General features: G+C 32.4%; 3 protein-coding genes across 7 annotated transcripts; 2 read left to right on the top strand and 1 right to left on the bottom strand.

Moving 5' to 3' along the window:
- Positions 1-234: 234 nt before the first annotated feature.
- On the top strand, positions 235-5,244 carry LOC117216596 (structural maintenance of chromosomes protein 5). 5 transcript variants are annotated; one of them, XM_033463423.1, is made up of 15 exons: positions 235-306; positions 949-1,026; positions 1,109-1,436; positions 1,499-1,837; positions 1,962-2,090; positions 2,164-2,371; positions 2,457-2,588; positions 2,666-3,190; positions 3,266-3,395; positions 3,465-3,711; positions 3,791-4,198; positions 4,275-4,502; positions 4,575-4,754; positions 4,815-4,910; positions 4,989-5,138. In XM_033463423.1, exons 2-15 carry the CDS (start codon positions 968-970, stop codon positions 5,136-5,138), a joined length of 3,159 nt encoding a protein of 1,052 aa, XP_033319314.1. In that variant the 5' UTR covers positions 235-306; positions 949-967. The 5 variants fall into 5 exon arrangements, with proteins under 5 accessions (XP_033319314.1, XP_033319311.1, XP_033319312.1 ...); XM_033463420.1 differs by lacking the exon at positions 235-306 and adding an exon at positions 464-503; XM_033463419.1 differs by lacking the exon at positions 235-306 and adding an exon at positions 689-807.
- Positions 5,245-5,255: 11 nt separating this feature from the next.
- LOC117216605 (small lysine-rich protein 1) lies at positions 5,256-5,669 on the bottom strand. The gene has a single exon (XM_033463445.1). It carries the CDS (start codon positions 5,616-5,618, stop codon positions 5,331-5,333), a length of 288 nt encoding a protein of 95 aa, XP_033319336.1. The 5' UTR covers positions 5,619-5,669; the 3' UTR covers positions 5,256-5,330.
- Positions 5,670-7,753: 2,084 nt separating this feature from the next.
- Positions 7,754-20,296, top strand: LOC117216601 (abhydrolase domain-containing protein 2). Its single transcript, XM_033463437.1, has 7 exons — positions 7,754-8,179; positions 13,558-13,730; positions 16,815-16,982; positions 17,492-17,678; positions 17,784-17,982; positions 18,065-18,215; positions 18,295-20,296. The coding sequence occupies exons 1-7, from the start codon at positions 8,025-8,027 to the stop codon at positions 18,462-18,464; spliced, it is 1,203 nt and encodes a 400-aa protein (XP_033319328.1). The 5' UTR covers positions 7,754-8,024; the 3' UTR covers positions 18,465-20,296.
- Positions 20,297-21,279: the final 983 nt, after the last annotated feature.

A 21,279-nucleotide genomic window follows, 5' to 3' on the forward strand; every position in this document is an offset into this window, starting at 1 on the left:
TAGTATTAACGATAAGTTGAATCATAATAACATATGTATGTATGTTTCGTTTATGAAAAGTACTATGATAGTGGAAACATTCGCGTTAAAGTTACTCACTAGAATAAGTTTATCAATTCAAATTATATCTTTTGACGTCATTACTTTGTGCGTAGTTTATGTGTCAGTTTCCTGTAGTTAATACTATCACTAAATATAGTGGTCTGTTATTTGCATTATAGTTTGATAAAAAAATCATTTTCTATTGTTGAAAGGAACATACAGTTTTGAGTTGGAAGAGAGAGGAGTTCAGACACGTTTAAATAGGTTTGTCATATTTTATCGCTTATATATAAGCTATAACCATTCTATTAAAATTACACATAATTTAATTATTTTGTTACATATAAATTAATAGCAAAGGACAACATAAATTAATAGTAAAGGAACTTCGCAAATGTTAATAAATAAATCTGTAATTTCTTAACAAATTGTACAATATTAATAATATTGTATAGGGAACTGTAAGTACTAATCATACAAATATGTATTATTCGTATATAATTTTAAAAGGAAATTATATTATTATGCTTTATATTATTATTTTAAATAAATATGTTTGCATAATTTACATATATTTATGTAATGTTTATATATATTATAATATATTTATGTACAATATATTTTTGTACATGTGTAAAGTGGTTCAAACATATACAACTACAAGTTACACCTATGAATAGTTACATTTTTTGGAGCCGAATGCATTTGTTTTGAATAGGTTATGTTTACTTGCCACTGAAACCTCTCGTGCAACTTGAAGTATAAGTAAATAATTAGTAGAATTCTATGAATTAATTTTAATGAGATATAGTAATTGCTATTTCTTATGTTCTTATCATGAAACATCATATAATAGTTGCTTAAATAGTAATTTCTCAATAATGAATTCATGTAATTTATTTAAAGGTTTGTACAAAGAAACATCATGAGTAATAACGATATTGATAAAGGAATAATTACTTATATTTATTTAGAAAATTTTGTGTGAGTACTAATTAAACATTCTTTTTTAATGCTTATAAAGAAATAATAGTTTAAATATGTATAAAATTTTTTTTTATTACAGGACTTATGATAAAGTTTGTGTAAAACCTGGTAGGAACTTAAATGTTATTATTGGCCCTAATGGCACTGGTAAATCGACAATTGTTTGTGCGATTGTGCTTGGATTGGGAGGTAAACCTACCACCATTGGTCGAGCTATTCATGTTGCGGATTATATAAAAAGAGGATGTGATGAAGCAAAGATTGAAATTCATCTTAAAAATGGGAAAGGCAACGATATTGTTATTCGAAGAATATTTAACAAATACGGGAAATCTTTCTGGTTCCTTGATAATAGACAAACAGGTATTAAAGAAATACAGGAATTAACAACAAGTCTTAACATACAGGTATGTGTATATAAGAAATATTCATTTGAATAAAAATTACTTTCACTTCTTTTTACTTTCAGATAGATAATCTTTGCCAATTTCTCCCACAAGATAAAGTACAAGATTTTTCAAAGATGAATGCACAAGAATTGTTAGAAAATACAGAAAGATCTGTTTGTAATCCCATTATAGTCGAACGTCACAAAAACTTGATACAATATAGGATAGATCATAAGGATTTAGAGAAACAAATTGAAAGTAAAAAAAAGTCACTAGAATCGAAAACTCAGATTTACGATAGTTTAAAAGAAAGTGTCAGTAGTATAAAAGAAAAGAAATTAATAAAGGAGAAAATTTTACATTTGAAACAGAAGAAAGCATGGATACTATATGAACAAAGACGTAAAGAACTAGTTAAGGTAGGAATACAAAATTATAAAAGTAATGGTTATGTGATCGTTACATCATTATTTGGATCCATATTTTTATGATTCAATCATTACTTCATATACGTAATTATTTTATAATTGCTAATGTTTGCAGTTAAAAGACATGAAGAATGCTGCACAAGCTGAAGTGGCACATTTAGAAGCGGAAATAAAGCCTGTTAATGACGCAATAACACAAATGAAGTCAAAAATTCAATCGCTTCAAACTTGTCTTTCAGACCATGTAAGATCACATAGTTTGAACAACAAAAATATAAATATAAAATATAAATATATTCTATGTTTTTTACAATTAGAAAAATAAAGTCAAGATCAAAGATATGAAACTGAAGAAAATGATGGACAATATTGTAGACTACGAAAATGATGTTAAAGATTGCGAAAATTCATGCAAGCAAAGAATTCAAATAGAAGAGGCTCGAGATCACGACATTGATATTGCACAGAAACAAAAAAAAAAACTTGATAACGATTTATTACTAATGTTGAAAGATATTGGATCTGGTTTGTTCTATTCTAATTATGCTATATTTTGGGATAATATATTTTAAGACAATATAAAACTTTCAGAATATGTTATATCTTACAGAGGAAATTTTAGTGAAACAGCGCCAAGAAATAATATCCGATATAGAAAAGAAAAGGAATATCATTAATATGTTAGTAGGCCAAGCTTCAGAATCAAAACAAAAAGAAGACCAGCTAAACCTTGAAATTGCATGTAAATTTTATTTAAATTATTTTATTTTATTAAAATTACTTTTGTTGCTTTTAAATATAACAAAATACAATTTTCAGCTCAAGAAGCAGAACTACAAGCTCTTAATATTGAAGCAAAACGATTACAATTGTTAAGGGAGAGAAGTGTTGATACATATAAAGCAGTGCAGTGGCTGAGGGAAAATCGTAACAAATTTTCAAATATGATACATGAACCTATATTACTTAATATGAACGTGAAGGAAGCTTCTTACGCGAAGTATTTGGAAAATATCATTCCATTTCGGGACATGATAGCATTTGTTTGTGAAGATAAACAAGATATGAACATGTTATTGCATTACTTAAGGGACGAGCACAATTTACAAGTAAACGTTGTACATTCCGATCCTGCGAAAGATGTTTCTATGAATCCAATTGTTCCATTGCAGCACATTAAACAATTTGGCTTTACTCATTACTTAGTATCGCTGATTGAAGCTCCGAGCACCATTATGAAATATTTAGTGTCTATGTATAATTTAAACAATATACCCATAGGAAAAAATCAAGTTGATGATAACATCGATCGTATACCTAACAATATACGTTGTTACTTTAGTCGTAAGTAAATTGATATACGTTAGTATATTGCAATGAATAGAATTGAGATCATTATTTCTTAATTTTATTTCTTAGAAAATAATGTATATATGGTAAATAGATCTAAGTACACTGGAGAAAAATCTATCGGAATGCAACCAGTATCGGGTACAGGAATGTTATCTATTGTGTTAGATAGATCAAGAATGTTAAACATTGAAGAAAAGTTTGTTGATATTTTTATTTGATAAAGTTATAATATTTTGAATAAGTTATAATTAAAATATTCTTCCAGATTGAAAGTATTACGAGAGAAGAAAAACAAGGTAAGTAATAAACTTAAACAGCTTGATGAGCAAGTACATGAACAAAATAAAGAGTTAGATAAAATAAAAGCTACCAGAAACAAATATCAGCAAGATCTTCAACAAATACAAACTCTGAAATCTAAAATATATATAGTGGAGAAAAAAGTTGTAGATTTACAAAATGGGCGAACCACTGTTGAAGAAATAAAAAAATCTTCTACTAAAGAAATAAAGGTTCTATTAAAGATTAAATAATTTTTTGTATTATTAAAAAAATAATACATATATATATATGCATTTATAAATTCCACAGAAAATTATGGAGAAGCAAATAAAAATATATAAAGCATACAATACTGAATTAGTAGAGTCTGTTGAATGCATTATGGACAGTGAGACAACCGACTATGTATTAACATTGCGTAATCGATCTTTGAGAATGAAAATAAACAATTCTCACGATTTAAGAGAGCGACTCAAGGAAGCAGAAGATAAAGTGAAGCAATTATGCCAGGAATTACAACCTCTGAAGTACGAAGTACAAAGAATATTTAATCAAGCATTGCAAACTACCAATGGTATCAGTGCCTCGGACAGTGCGTTTGCACCCATAAAAAAGATATTCAATAAATTGCCGCCGACCATAGAGGAAATTAATAATGAATTGAATATCGCGCAAGCAAAAATGTTTTGTATGGGAAATAATATAGACGGAGAAAATGTGAGCTTCAAAAGATTACAGTTAAATATACAGTTTGACAGATAAAAAATGAATTGATTATCCACTTTAATTTCAGATATTACAAGAATATGAGCAAGTAGAACAAGATATAAACCAATTAAAAGATTCGATTCAGAGTAAAACACAAGAATTACAAAAAACTACACAAAATATAGAATCGTTACGAAAAGAATGGTTAACGCCTTTATCACAAACCATTGAAAAAATTAATTCTAATTTCAGTATGTATTTCTCAGCAATGGATTGTGCTGGTGAAGTTGTATTAGCACAACCAGAGAATCGTGTGAGTTACCATTAAATAAAATAGATGATATATTTATTATTTGAGAACTTAGAAAGATCTCAATGCTTACAGATGGAATTTGATCAGTATGGTATCAAGATTAGGGTAAAATTCAGAAATACCGACCAATTACAAGAATTAACAAGATATCATCAAAGTGGTGGAGAAAGAGCTGTAACTACTGCTATTTATATGATTGCACTTCAGGAATTGTCAAGAGTACCATTTCGCTGTGTTGATGAAATTAATCAGGTATTCTTATTGAATTTTATACAATTAGCGTTTTATTCTAACATTTCTGTTTCATCACAGGGCATGGATGCTGTAAATGAAAGAAGAGTATTTAATTTGCTTGTGAAAATGACTGGACGAGCAAATAGTTCTCAGTATTTTTTACTCACACCAAAGGTAGTGTATATTAATCATTCTCTATACAATTATACAAATAATTGATCTAATAACGATATTAAATTTATTTTTATCTAGTTACTACCGGATTTACAATATTCAGAGACAGTGACGGTCCATTGTGTGTTCAATGGAGCGTTCATGATTAATCATACAGAATTTGATACAGAAAAGTATTGTGAGTTCATTGTTGGGGCAATGGAAAGAGAATGTACGGATGACGATTGACGATTTAAATATTTTGTTATGTCTAAATACTACATATATTATAATGTTTACGTCGAAAATGTAGTTACACAGAGTATTATAGATATATTTTTCCGAATATTTAAAACGTGAGTGAATTCTATGAAAAAAATATATATATATTTTATTGATACCTTATCATACAAATATCTGGTCATTTTAGGTGATTATTATTCACTTCCTCCCCTTCTTCTTCTTCTTCTTCTTCTTTTGTGCTTCAGGCCAAGGGAATCCTCTACACTTCAATACATCCATAATATTATGGCAAGTATAATAAGCATTTTCCATGACCTCTTCATTAAAGATATCCATAGTAAATTTTGCCCTTCCTCCACTCTTTCTTGACCTTTTTGTCCCCTTATTTTTACCACCATTGTTGTTTTTGCTGTGCTTGCCGTTTCTACCCTTCTTTTCATTCTTGCCATTATTTTTGGCCATTTTCTTTTTACTCTTTCCTCGCATCTTACCCTTCAATTGGATGAATTAATACAAGTAGTTTTGTAAAAGATGATTCAAATTACAACATGAAATTCTATATCATTTCTAAGCATCTTAATAACGAGAAGCATCGCCGAGTTGTTATATCATCCTATATATAAATCGTTACTAGATACGCGGTTATTTCAATAATGGTTGCTATGACACAGACACATATACACACATCGATAATTTCAACTCTTTTGCAACGATATATTTCAAATATCTGAGAATTACGACGTAAAAGAGTACGTGCGATCGTTTATCAGTTATATCGCATAATATTTCTGTTGGAAGCAAATTAAAATTCAAAGTATTGGTTTTTCAATGAATTTTTCAATTATGGGAGTGTCATGCACTCATTTTAAACTACCTCAAGTATCACTTAATAGTATCTGTTAATCATCAATCTTCATTCATTTTTTCAAAAACATTTGATATATCATATATAAAAGATACACTTATGGACAGTTAAACAAATTGAAGTAACAAATTATTCACGTTTTATTATATTTTGTAAACTGATTAAAATAAGATGACTTTCATAGGCTAAAATATTTTCAAAGATGTGAATGATTTAGATGACATTATCAAAAAAAATCAGCAAATATAATATATTTTCCAAAAATGAATGTTATAGTAGAGTATATCTCAATCTATTGTGACTCCCAGGGTAAGATACATGCATAAAACTCGCGTGGCAGTCACTGCGTTAATAATTATTAAAAATATTTTAAGATACGAAGCTGCAAAACCAACCACTCTGCACAACGCGATTTTTAAAACTGTGCAACAATCGCATTTTGTGACATCGACCCGTAAAATAGAAATCGTTCCCGCATCGACTAATTATCGAAGTATCGATCCAGCTAATAGACCGAACAACCTTGACCTTAACCTTAACTGTGGCTCAAGAATTCCTATAGTGTTCTCAAATAATATAACGGGTCAGTGACACGATATTTCGCGATTACCTTCGTGAATCGTTCGCAGCCTTGAAGAAGATTCGACCGTGCTTCGAAAACGCGAATAGAATCGTTTTGCCGTAAGGGGATAATGTACGGACGTCCTTATCAAAGCATAGTCGCTTTCCATTATTCATGTGTGAGAAATATAAAAATTTAATTATATAGTAATTGTGGGGACATTTATTGTTCGTTACAGTGAAATATTTCAAAGTGAACATTTTATTTTTAGTAATTTTAATTTCAACATAACATAATTCAGTAAATTATACTCGTAACAATTTTTGTTGGCATTGAATTATAGAGTTGAAGTGGCAAATGATGGAAGTGAAGATTCTCAATGTAAATAAAAGATATTGGTTTAAAGTTGATATATAGTGACTATAAAAAGTATTCGCATATACCCTTATTTTCCAATAAAACGATAAATTATCAGTTTCCGTATTTTAATTTCATAGTATCAAATTTTTAAAATCCTATAAAAGTACTACTAAAGGGTATAAAATTTAGTATACTTGAACCTAACTAATTAGTATGTAAATATTATATTACAAATATAGTGAAGTGCAAATACTTTTTTTTGGATACTGTACATGATTTTAGCTGTTCCTAACAATAGCCCTAGGTACTAAATTCACTTATTCTAGCACTTACAACAATTTACGTTCTTTTCCATGAATAAAGATACTTTTGCTCTCTGGATACTTGACATCATTTTCTGTTTAAACTCTTCAGTATAGCCAACATTAAAATTTATGGTTAAATATTACATGCAAAAATTCAAAGCTAATTTCTACCTTGTACCTGTACATTTAACAATATAGTTTAAAAAATTATTACGCGGAACTTTTTGAGAGGAGAAAAGAAAGAGAGTGCCATAACGCTAGTGGGATTCTAAATAACAGCGAATGCGAACTAGCGCCACGAACCAGCTGCGATTCGCGGCATTCGAGACACAACTGTCTGACCGTGTACGTATGTGCATATATATAAGCAGAATCATCTGAAAATTTAACTTGTGTTTTGGAATCGTCTATCTAGCTGGGTCTGACTTTTGGCTCTGTCTCCCATAATTCAAATCGAAGTTTCGACCGACGCGTACAGATGGAGGTTCCGTGAACCTAGGTGTACATATGTATATTGATAGGCATGCGCAAATCGACCGTCAAGTGCCGGTAAAACAAACGCGGAATACAGTCGCATACAGTCCTCGCGACGAGTATCACGTATTTTGTGCATCGCCGACTCAGTAGTGACCGAAGGTCCTTCGTAGTCCTCCAGCATACATACATATACATATATCATTGCACAAGGGAGCAACCAATCAACTTAAACATTCCTTTTCGTACGTCAATATCCATTCGGTATTGGCGTGGAACGTAAAAAGGAAGAAATCGAATTTTTGTGGCATAAGCAACGGAGAAACATGTCCACGGCGCTGTTAGCCGTGTTCGCCGTGATCCTGTGTATCCTGTTCAGGATATTAAACGTAAACAGTGCACCGCAGAAGCCATTGATCGTCTGTAAAGATCAGTCATTCCTAACGACGATCCTTAAAATCGCTCCTGTCATCACAGAACCGTAAGTTTTCCAACAATCTTTCTTTTTTTATTTCATCAATTATTTCACCACTAGCAAAACTCCAGGTTCTGAATCTCGCTGCATAATGTTCATGGTAGAAAGTGAGGTTAGGTTACCTCGGTACGCCGGATATTTTTCTTGCGTGCATATAAATAAGTAATCACACGTGACAAATTTTATACAATGGACCCTTTATTTTTAATCAGATTTATACTTGATAAATTCTCGATAACTAAATGTCTCGAATACGATTTATCGATCGATAAACCCGAAAATTCGCGAAACTTACCAGGCACGATTGAATGGTAAGTTTTATTTTAATCGTTTAGCACGGGCCTGATCTAGTTTTCACTAATAGACAATGACCCTCTCAATTTACTTAATTACATCACTTAATACGCGTTATAGAAAACTTAATGTCAACCCCGTTGTACCACGGTCACATTCCTCTGATAATATCTATATTTTACATATTTTGTAATCTATATAATATAGATAGTAAACCAAGTACGTGCCACTTGTACAGTTTGTCATTTATTATTTTATTAGAAAACTGCAAATATTTATGTATTTCTTCTATCTAACTTCCATTTTGTAAATTAAATTTACAAAAATACGAGTGTGCAAAAATATCCATAATCTAGTTATTAATAATAAACACCTGTAAGAAAAGCATAAATAAGTTTTAGTAACCTTATATTGTTAAATACACCTCCTGAACATAAAATATGTTCTCATTCACAAAAATGGAAATACAAGAAAAAAAAGTTTAGTAATTTACTTCAATTTCTTTGTGCAAGCTGTATTAACTTTAACCAGTTCCTTCAAAGTAGTGTGCGTTTTAAAAATAATCTTCCGCGATAAAATAATTGCTTATACATCGTATACATTTGTGTCGCTATAATCAATGATTTAAAATTACTGTAATATTTATCCGGAGAAGTATCTCACCTTGTTAGATATTTACAAATCAAAGTAAAATTAAAATTTCATTCTGAATAAATCTCATTGAAATTTTGGACAAAATTGTCGTGAGAAGAGGTAAAGCAGATAAATCGGATCGAGATGATATAATTTGGAAAAGGATGCAGATAGTGCAATCGTTAGCATTGTTCTATCATTTTTAGTATTGCATAATGTCTTGTTCTGCTCTTGGCTATGACCTCACTGGATAAATGGCTTAAGTATGTTTGCATCACATTTATCAGAACATTGCAACGAACGCTACACATTGTTGTTGAGAGCTTATCTGAAATTAAAGCAAATCATACTTAAAGCGTCGTTTTATTAATACAAATGTCTTTGGAATTACACAGACAAAGAGTGGAATAATCCAACTACCGTATCTGTAAATTATGGTTCATATCGAAATTTTCAAGGAACCGATAATTCATCGATCATGTTCTGGATTAAAATAAAGAAGAAGGGGTATGCAAGTTGAACTGCTCACTTGTATATCCAAACATGAGCTCGCTGGAAAAATGTAGGAGTTCTTTTCTGGAAAAAAAATGATTCACCGAAACGGACGTATCAGAGCAAGTTGAACGTTCAACGAGTTATCATTGCATGAGATTTATGCATAACTTTCTTCGTATTTTACCGTAAATCGATTTTATATATTAAAGAAATCTTGAAAATATTTATATCAAGACACTTTTTAAATATCAATATTTCTGAAAGAAGATTACGTGTAATAAACAGGAGATAATTACAACAGTGGAAGATCTCTTAAATAGTTCAGTTCAAGAAAGTGAAAAAAACAGCGATTCGTCTGTTCCATTTTATTATTAGTAGAATCGTATTATTATATACGTTAGGAGACTTATTTCTTATGTTATACGAAAGACTTAAACCACAGATTGTAGCGTGCAAGAGAAAACGTAATTTTTCATGTAATCGCGACCTCATTAATTCCAAGAAGAAAAAAATATTTCATATATTTACATATGTATTTTTAGAACTTCGTGATATGATACTCACCAAAGACTGCATTGGTTTCATATTTTTCTGATTGCGGATGCAAATGCTTTCCGTGATATCTTCGATTCCAAAAAAGCCGACGTTGACTAATAATCAGCTATTTAACCGACACATTTGCACAGAGAGACTTCCTTCACTTTATCGAGTGATCGCGTTTCTTAACAATCTCGTTGTATTCACTTTTACTTTTGTAGAACGAAATCCCTTTTCGTAATGGTATGCATTTACATACTATGGAATCATCTTCAATCTGGCAGAGTTTCACATCATGACGATCGAAAGTCGTTCCAGTGATCGAACCCTGATTGAACGAGTTAATTTCCGAAAGATAGGCAGGAAATTGATAATTACCTCGATCCCTTTCCTCTCTTGCAAACCGAATCGTGTACATACTGAATTCTCAATTACTATTGCACAATTTGTTTCTGGTTATGTGGATTTAACGACTATTGTTACACTCCAATTTTTATAAAATCCTTGTACATATAAGTTATAGATATTGTGGATAATCGTCAACTTTCTGCGTTGGATATTTAAACTTTTGCACTCGGTGAAGTTATTTCCTTTAATTAAAAAATTGTGACAAATTCTTTGTCTTATCTCTTTCTTGTAATTTTTTAGATGAACCTCCTTCGATGAAAAATGATGGCGTAACGCCAGGAAGAAATTTTAGTTGGTAGAAAAGGATGTTCACTTTTCGACAATCTTAAATCGAAAAGAAATTTTCCAAAACGATAAGATGTGGTTTTCGTGATACGTTTTCCCGCGAATAAACAGTCGTCTACATTTATCGCTCGATTTTGATATGTAACAACCTGTCGCACGAATCGTTATCGTAACACATAAAAAAATAAAAAGCAAACTTAATACCCGCCTTTGATCGATTATACGCTGGCCGTGACTGCAAGCAGCAGCAAATGTTGTAAAACGTACGTAACTTCTTTACATACGAGTACGAAGAGAAGATTGATAGTGAGAAACGTATAATTCCTTCCATTAACGGCCGTCCAGCTTCTAATTAAAAATTTAACGACATGTCTTATTAATTACATTCGTGTGAATCGTAAAAGCCCTCTCTGTCACCGTGATTGTTTGCGACCACTTGCTAAAAAGAATTCCTATAGTAAAGAAAAATATATCTCAAGAGCAATCTCGTTAAATCGTAAATACATAATTCTATTTATTTAATCGCAGGAGACTTGAAACACTTCACGAATGCATATTCATAATTTAAAAGGGACGAAGAGAATTTCACCTTTTTCTTCGATCAATCTGTACGCGACAGCGAAATTTTACTCTGTTGCGTGACATTCTGAATTTCATTTGCCTCAACACGCAACAGAAAGTCGCGATACTTTAATCGTAGAATGATTTTTGCTCGTTGTATCTTTGATTTGTCAACAATGATTATCTTTATGAGTAATGCTACTTTCCAGCACCATTATTATTGTGCTTCTAATTAAACGATAGGAAATTTTAAACTACACTAACTCGTAAAGAAAGAAGAAAAATACTTGGTCTTGACGTACTTATTGTTGGTCGAAGATATACGACGAGATTGTAAATTAATACGTTACATGGTGACACACGTTGATCTAGTCGCACGTATATGTACGTAGTTAGTAGCTGGAATCTCGGTCTGCAGAAGTCATTTATATGATTGGCATATGAAATTTCTTTGTAATATATATGCATCAAGTGAAAAGTAGAAAATCCTGTATTTCCAGAATCCCAATTTACCAAACTGTATACTGTAAACAATTTTTTCAAGTATATTGCAAAGAAAGGAAGAATCCTGAATTTAATGATATAATTCTAGAAAATATCCTGCATTCAATATATTCCTTTATATGTCACCGATGACTATTTCGGTTGTTGAATCATACAAGCAAACTTTGATGATTTCATCATAAGCATTATACATATCTCTTCCACCGACGATACAACACATACTTATGACGTGTTGATATCGAAGAATGCTTCGCACGTATCTTATTAGCGAAGAAGTAATTAAAATGGAATGTCGAACCTGTAAAATTTTCCTTACGTTCGCAGTAATTGGGCGTTCACAAAGAACGTGGCCTTTATATTTCCTCAAAAGGATAGTACATTACCCACTGAAATAAGTAGAAATCGGTGTAAAATTTTACATCTTATCTACTTTGGTTCGTAAGGTCGTAAATCCTTTGAAACAGTCATTGTCCTCGTTTGAATAGCGTCATAGTACAGTTTATTTAATACCTGGGTGAAAAACGTAGGCATTCTTGGATCAGGCTACGATGCCCCTAAGGAAACCTTTCCACAGAAATATAATAACCGCGATCTTCTTTGCCGTGCCATTAACGGACCGGGTTATATTTTCCACCAGTACTGACTGCTTGATGCCAGTAATTTTTACGGCTTCGTATATGCTCCACTGATCCACTAGCGATTCTTTCTTTGTACGTTGCAACGAAGAAGTTTAATGTTTCGCTGTCACGTTTAACTTCGCTTTTACTCCCGGTAAAAATTGCGTAGAATTGCTACGAAAGAAGAGAAACACACTTTCACGCGCGTTGAATGGTTGTTTCCTGGCCTGGTAGAATTGAAGAATAAATTAAACACGAGTCTGCGTGCACATAGTATACCATAGATCCAGATCAACGAGTCGAAAAAGAAATTGAGTTGCACGGGTTAGTAAGTCAGAGATGTACAAAGTGTGGAAGAAATTTTACGCTTGGTTATTAGCCGCATATACTTATCCCTAAAATAGTTTATGACTGCTTTCGAATTACCACCGTGACCTGTTTTCCATCTTTTGCTACAGTGATTAGTAGTTTTCTCAGTTTTACTTTTGCTTACGATTTTTCACGTTTCAAAAACTACTTAAATTCTTAAGACATAAAAGTTGCTTAAGTTTATTGATACCGCAGGGAAGTAGTGGTTTATGACTAGACTGTCCATGCATGCGACAATTTTCCTCAAACTGAATACAAAATAGATTAAATAAAGATCTACCAAGTATTATAACTGCTTGTTTTGCTTTTACTTACTAAGTGATTTCTAAATATTTTCTGTTTCCTCGTGATACTACGAACTATAAACTGGTAAACTGCAAATTTAGAAGAGATGAATTATAAGTAAATATCGAATAATATCATTACACAATAACAAGGGAAATGAAATGCTCTATGTACGTTTGTAACTTCATCGGACGTAGCTTTGAGATGTAAATCGTTTGTCAACTCGCTACTTATGAACTTCGATTGTATTCCAAGCGCCTTCGAGATGTAAATCGTATCGCGAAATTGAAAATGCATCTTGTGTAAGATTTGTTTGCTTGGAAACTAGGTGAAGTCGCCGTTCGTGATATGTTTCAATGATAAAAATATTACATCACGCTCGTTTATGTATTTCAGGTACAAACCAACAAGGCTATGGGGTTTCAGTGGCCATGTACAGACCATCGTTCACAGTATTATTGGTCGCGTCCGTTGCCCTTGGCCGATTGGAGAACGAGTGTACATAGGACTTCCGGATGAGACCACTCTCACTTACGATCTTTATCAACCACTAACTAACGACTACGAAGGTCAGTTTCACTAAAAATCTTGAATCATAAGAAGATACTATGAAAAATTCATATTGAAGTTCTATTGGTTGCAACTGAAAGAAACTCTGTAATTTGCTAGTTCTCTTCGCTTATCTTATGTTAAATATGGACGTATGCATCCATAGAGTGATGTAATGAAGCAGTAAAATACAGTTCGATTATTTGTTTTTGTTGCGTCGTGCAACACTCTACCTGGACCGCGAGCCAGGCAGACCCCAGATTTTTTTTTTTATTTATTTATTAAAATTACAATCAATTCTCGCGTTGAGAATTTTCAGTAATTTTTCTGGCGTGGCGCAGTGACATGGCTGATTATTTATAATAAGTTAGTACTTATTATAGATAAGTATAATTTACAAGTAAGTTATAAATAAGTGAATATTACTTAATTTAGATAGCTAATTGAATCCAGCGTTTAAGTCTAGCGGGTAGTGCCTCTTCAGCCTGCGAATCTGGTCCGTCGTATCAAGTAGCCCAGTTATTAGGGGGTTTCGGTGTTTCGGGGGATTCTTTTGCTATATCTGTCGCTATATTTTGCTATTTCCTCTTCGACGGTGGGTATCTTGAGGTCGCGGTGTATAGTTTCATTGGTTACATACCAAGGTGCGTCAATTAGGGATCTTAGCGTTTTCGATTGGAAGCGTTGGAGTATTTCAATGTTGGAGTTACTTGCTGTTCCCCATAGTTGGATTCAAATCATTATACAATACTGCAATATCTTCTTTCCTTTGTTTCACAGACTCTTTCTGGTTTTCTGTCGAGATATTAGCATCAAACATTAAGTCTGTTTTAGTGAAAATGTAATCCTGTGAATCGGTGTCGATTGATACTTTCTTTTCACAAGAATTTCCTACATTAGACTGCAATTCTTTTGGAAATTCTTTCAAAACCATCTCTTCATTTTCTACAGTAACGTTTTTCGTCTCCAAGCTTTTGTTCAAACTATTAGAAACTAAACTATCCTGACAACTCCCACTAGTCGCTTCTTTAATAGTGGCCTTTGATACAGTTCTCGTTTGTATTCTTGCTAACTTATCGTTTATTCGTGCGATCTCTGCTGCGAGTAGGTTAAATCGTTGCGTGGAAGTCTCGCGCTCTTTCTGCCATGAGTTTATTATAGCCCTAACTGTTGGGTCTATCCCACTACTAGTTGAAGCGGCGTCAACCATTTCGGTATTTCTTTCTTGTGGCGTTGCTATTGTTATACTACTTGTACTGTCTGTGCTATTTGGCAAAAGAGTTCAGTGTTCGCTCACCTTGATCGTTTAGCCCGTAGGAAAGGTTCCGTTACGGTATTCCTTTGTCGAAACGTCAGAGGTGTCTGCTCTGTTGCAGTGGTCCGTTGATCCTCAATCTTCGAAGTTGACCGTAGCCCGAAATGCGTAATTTCGTTTTCTCGAAGCTGATGGATCCTGGCACGGATCGCCAAAATGTCACGTAATTTTTAGGGTTGGTTGGTGAAAATAAAATATAGTTGAGTCGTAACACAACAATTAACTTTGTTTTAATCAACCTTTATTGTGAATTCACCAATCACAATGTAACACGCACTGAATTAGCATAAATCACAATTCACTCCAACCACGTTATGTAAGACTTAGTTACAACAATACATTAAGTACGCGACTTATAAGGGTAGAGACCGATATAGATATGTTGACTATTCTAAGGATACAGAATAAGTGAAGTTTTACTGACGATACTGTGTCTGAGGAAAGCTAGGGGTGGGTGTGTATAAGGACACGGGACTATCGGATTTGCTGATGACAATTTTGGTTAAGGAAGTGAGGGCAGTAGACACCGTCTCCGATTGAATAATAAGACGATTGGTGGACCAGGAAGGGTTTTAGCCGCCCTCGCGAGAAAGTTGCCAACGGAACATACCAGATGTAGAGAAAACCAACTTTCTAAGCTAACACGTGGTAGACAATAAACGTAAAGGGAAATCTAAGACAGGAAATACTCGCTTGGTCCGAAGGACCTTAACCATGAAAATGCCAAGGCCCCTGGTGGGCACTTAAGACTATTGAGGGTGCGCGCCAAGGATATGCAGACATCTGGGTGTCATGTCCGTGGTGTTTGGCCTGGTCTCTGATGTGAATTGACGTTACAACAGCATCGTCACCGAACATCACTGATTCTTCAACCTTCAAACATACAACATCCTTCGACCGGGTTTACACCCGAAGATCAGTCACTCACTTACCTTATACATACGCACCAGCGTAACTATCTTTTACACAAAGTTGTTGGAATAAACTGTCAGTTACAACTAAGTACATCAGTATAATATTCAATTAACCACCTCTATTATCCTAATCGAAATAGGGGATCGATCATTTCGTGGCGTCGATTATCTAATCGTGACGGGAATTTACGACTCCCGTTGGCGTGCTTCCTCGCGATCGCGTCTCTCCGCGAGTGGTCGAAACAGTTTTGATGATTGAGTTTTAACTAGCGTAACTTCGACTTTGACTTTCTTTGATCATTCAACTCTCACACTTGCAGAATAAAGTTCAATAAAGATTAAAGATTGAAAGCGCTATGTCTGAAACAAAAGATAGCCTACGAATCAATACAGTCCCCTATAGGAATGCAAATCATTTTGATTCTATCGTACCAATTGAAGATTAAAGAAACCTTGACCAGATAGTTTGCTATAACACGGTGTAGATTAAATAGTTTTCGCGATTTTGAAGCGTGTTATAACTGATAAATTTGCGATATAATTAAAGTTAACGTTTCTTGATAAAAAGATAAGGAAGCTTAGTAAAACTAATAAAGTTTAATGGTCGAGTGAAGCAATCTATACGTATATCTATACGATATACATATATCTATCCAAGAATAACGTCAATATTTAGCATACATATTAAGCTTATGAACAGATATCTGTTGGTATAACAATATCGACATGTTAATGAGTCATTAAAATATTTGAAGAGTCTTTGGCTTGCATCCAAAGGAAGGAAAATATTAATTTGTTTTAGGAATAAGAATGAACCTCTGTGCTCTGCATGTATATGAAATCGATATAATATTTTATATTTTATTTTATTACAGATGATGTAACAATTGCCATCTGTCCTGGGATTTGTAATAGTTCCGAAAGTGTTTATATCAGAACTTTCGTACATTTTGCACAGTGCCATGGGTATCGATGTGCAGTACTTAATCACGTTGGAGTCCTTTCTAGTGTCAAGATCACTGCACCGCGAATTTTTACGTACGGTACGTATATATACGCAATAGCATATTATTATGGAAATACTAGTACATTTACAATATTACCAAGCTAAATTAACGACTTTACGCTCTAATCATTATTTACGTGCATTTCGACCTTGGAATATTTTTTATGTTGACTTTTATTTATCTGTGTTCAATTTTATTATTTTTTCTATTTATTGTTATCTTTATTACTAAAGAAAAAATCGATTATAACTTTCTCACACGTATCATTGTTAATTATGAATTATATAGTTTTATTGATCTGTTAATTGATGAAAATATTACAGAAAAAGAGAACAATGCAGAGTTTTTTTTTTTCTATCTTCCGAAGAAGTTGTCTGGTATAACTTCCAGTAATTTCTAGAAGAACATTATTTTTGTGCGGTTGTCTTGAATGATATATATTAATAGAGCCTACTTTGTGAGAGCCTTAAGGATCTCAAGAGGTTTAATCAAGATGGTGTTAATTGAATTCCTGATTGACATTTGGCTCGATTTGCGTATTACAGGTCACACCGATGATTATCACACGATGCTACAAAGTTTGATGGAGAAGCATCCGAATACAAAAATAATTTGCATTGGCTTTAGCTTGGGCGGTAATCTTGTGACCAAGTACTTAGGAGAACAAAGATCGAATAAGTTATCCAATATAATTGGTGGCATATCTATTTGCCAAGGGTATAATGCCATCGAGTAAGTACATATCATTTTTTCATAAATAAATTCCTTGCGAAAAATGATGACTGTGAAAAGTGACGTACTCATAGATTTTTTGCTTTCTGTTTAATTTATGTATAGAGGTACAAAGTTCCTACTTAACTGGCAGAATTTTCGACGTTTCTACCTGTATATAATGACAGAATCTGTGAAGAATATTATACTTAAACATAAAAATATCTTGTTATCTGAAGAAGTTAAACAAAAGTATAATCTAAACGAATGGGATATCATCTCTGCTGCAACTTTACCGGAACTTGATGAAGCATACACTAGAAAAGTAAAATATTTCTTGACATAAATATTATTAAATATCAATTTATGTTTCAGTTATATTAATTTGTATATTAATTATTGTACAGCTCCATAACTTTAGATCCGTGAAAGAAATGTACAAGTGGAGTAGCTCCTTGTTCTATTTAGATAACATTACGACACCTATGGTATTCATCAACGCATTGGATGATCCCATTGTACCTGAGATGTTACTGGAACCTATCAAGGAACATGCCAGTGTGTACTAGCAATCATTATGCATTTATAACTCATTACAGTTTCATAAACATCTTTCTGTATCATTTTTCTGTTTCAGGAACTCGTCCAAACACGTTGTATGTGGAACTGGCTCATGGCGGACATTTGGGATTTTATGAAGGTGGTCTCCTGTATCCAAACCCCATAACATGGCTAGACCGTACTCTGGTCTCTCTCGTAGGGTCTCTCACATTAGCACAAGCGGATAAATTATTGAAAGCCTCTTAACGTAATTTAATTTCACTATCATCATTATTTTGTGAGTAATGCATTCTTAGCTGTGAAGCAGCAACAACTCGTATTTGTGATCTTATTTAAAGATTTTAAATTCGAACTTGATTCGAGCATCAAGAAATTATAACGGATATACGTTAAGCATGAAATCAAGTGTACACGATTTCAAGATTCTTGGGATCCTGCTCATTGCAAGCGCGAATTCGAGCATGCGAATTGAGTTTAAATTATATTTCTTAAGATCGTCCTGAAAAAATATACATAGTTTCGATAACATGATTCGAGAGAATTGATAAGAAAGTTTCTACAATAGTAGCACAACGTTTCGACGTCAATTTATATTTTTTCGATATCTTGGCTATTGACGCTTCATACTCAGGGATCTTTGATAAGTCAGCTTGATAAAAGAATGTCATTACAAAATTGTACACTGAAGACGGTTGGCTTTGGAGCCGCGTTAGAAATTAATAAAAGCTCGATTGACTGAAAATAGGGATTCGAATTAAATTTTTAAGAGTTGTAAAAAAAGAAAAGGAATGAATCAATTTATGTGTAGATTTTGGAAAGTCAACAATTCTATCAAAGATACTGAGCACGACACTTCTAAAATATGCATAATAAAGAAAGCTTTGTTCCCTCAATAATGGAATCACTTGAATTAACAAACTGCAGGATTTATTTGTGCGTTATACTATAAGTATATGGATCGTTTCATATGATATACACATCTGAGATAATTCTATTGCTATATATAAATATTCGTTGTTTGTTTATAACAATAACGGACGTGCTACTTTGCATAAACATATCTAACATATATTTTTTATACATTTATCCAGCATCTTCGAAGCAACATGATGAATTTTCAGACCCAATTTATACATCTATATTCTTCTTATGGTAAAACATCGACAACTGTTACATATCCTAATAGACAACCGGTTGAATAATCCTTGGGAAACATTATCTTTTCATTTTTTATAACACGATATTTTTGTTATACAGTTGAAAATTCTTTCTTAATTGGTATTTTAGATGTTGCAGCAATCTATAATCTTTCTCTATGTCTACATAATGAGTGTCATGTACAATCTTCATGAAGTTTTATCCTAGCAACTAATAAAGATGCTCAAACATAAACCAGAATAATATTTCTTGAATGATATATCTCGTGTTAGAGGAAATGTTCATTTTTAATGTTCGTAGTAATAATTCATGTGATTCCATATACATTGGGCGAGTAAATTCGATATTTGAGCAAATATTACTACTTTCTATTTCACTGACTGATTGAGATGTATTTTGCAAATGTTCTAGAATGAATTCTTCAAAATTCTCAGTTAATGGTACAAAAAAATATTAGACATTCTTCTATATCATTAACAAAAAAATAGAACATAAATAACTCAAATGAGATGTCCTATATATTACAGCAAAAAATATAATAATTGCATGGGACGAAGTAAATTCAGTGAATGCTTACGTTACGTAAGAATAATGAAAAAAAAAATGAAAAAAATAAGAACAAGGGCTATCGAACTTTAACCCAGAAATATTATATTTACATATCTTCTTTCAATAATGTGGGACAGATATTAACCCATTGGGGATAACGTCTGTGCACTGTACGGAGTATGGATTTCCGTTTCGTTCCCTGCAGTCAAAGTCCATACGGACCACAGCGCCATGCGGGCATTTTATACATCGCATCACTTTACGTATATTGTTGACACGATATATTTTTATCCTAATTGTGATTTCGGATTTTGTATAGAAAAATATATCACACTGTACTAGATTAATAAGATGACAAACTAACAGAGGAACTTACATCGTTAATTAATTTCGCAAACCAGATGTGTTTCAAAGATGTACAAAAACTTGATTCATCCTTAATTCATCTTAGAAATGTAAGTATATATTGCAAAATATCGGTCGCATGAAGATAAATCGCGAATCTTGCGGTATCTTCGATGGGTTAATTTAGACATAATTTATGACAAAGACAACGTAGTAAACACCATTAGTATGAAACACATACATTAAAGAATATATTTTTTCTATAACTATGGTATATGTTCGTCATCTTTTTGCCAGTTATTTATGTCATGTGCATTTTCATATGAAATTTATGAATTTGCATATCATAAATTGCATTTAAAATAAAATGCAAAAGAATTTTGCGTTTTACCGAATATTAATACTTTTCTCCTGTTTTTTGTTTTTCTGACAAAGTAACTAACACAGTAAGATGCTCTACAAGTATATGATTGATTATAATTAAACTATATTATTTTTCATAAAAAGAATACTCAAGATAAAATTACTGACATTTTCGAATATAAAAATCTATAATCTTAATTTCAGTTCTTTATATTCGGGACAAGAAGATACAAAAATGTTGGTCCAATTATAATATCCTTCACAAACTTAAACGTTAATAATATTAAGGTAAATCATCTAAATATCGGTCTGGAACAATTGAATGTATTCTAACTTTCTACGAATATCGTTTGCGATCGTCTATGAGCATTTTCATGAAATAATACAAGACAATAATGTTACTGATCCACGTTCGTGCAGTGAAGTATTTAGGTGTAGAATTACTTATATATCACGATCACGACTTTAAGTTATTTATTTCTAGAACTTCAGCGTGGGTGCAATTATAGTTGTTAGATATTTAATAATCATCGTTTTGTTATTTAATCTTGTATATATTGGTACTAATAAAACTACGAGGGTTTATACCACATTGATATACGACATGCACGTGTCGTAGTTTTTCAGTTATTTATAATATACGTCT

Source organism: Bombus bifarius, unplaced genomic scaffold (assembly GCF_011952205.1).
Source record: "Bombus bifarius isolate JDL3187 unplaced genomic scaffold, Bbif_JDL3187 scf7180000010271, whole genome shotgun sequence".
Classification (NCBI taxonomy): Eukaryota; Metazoa; Arthropoda; class Insecta; order Hymenoptera; family Apidae; genus Bombus; species Bombus bifarius.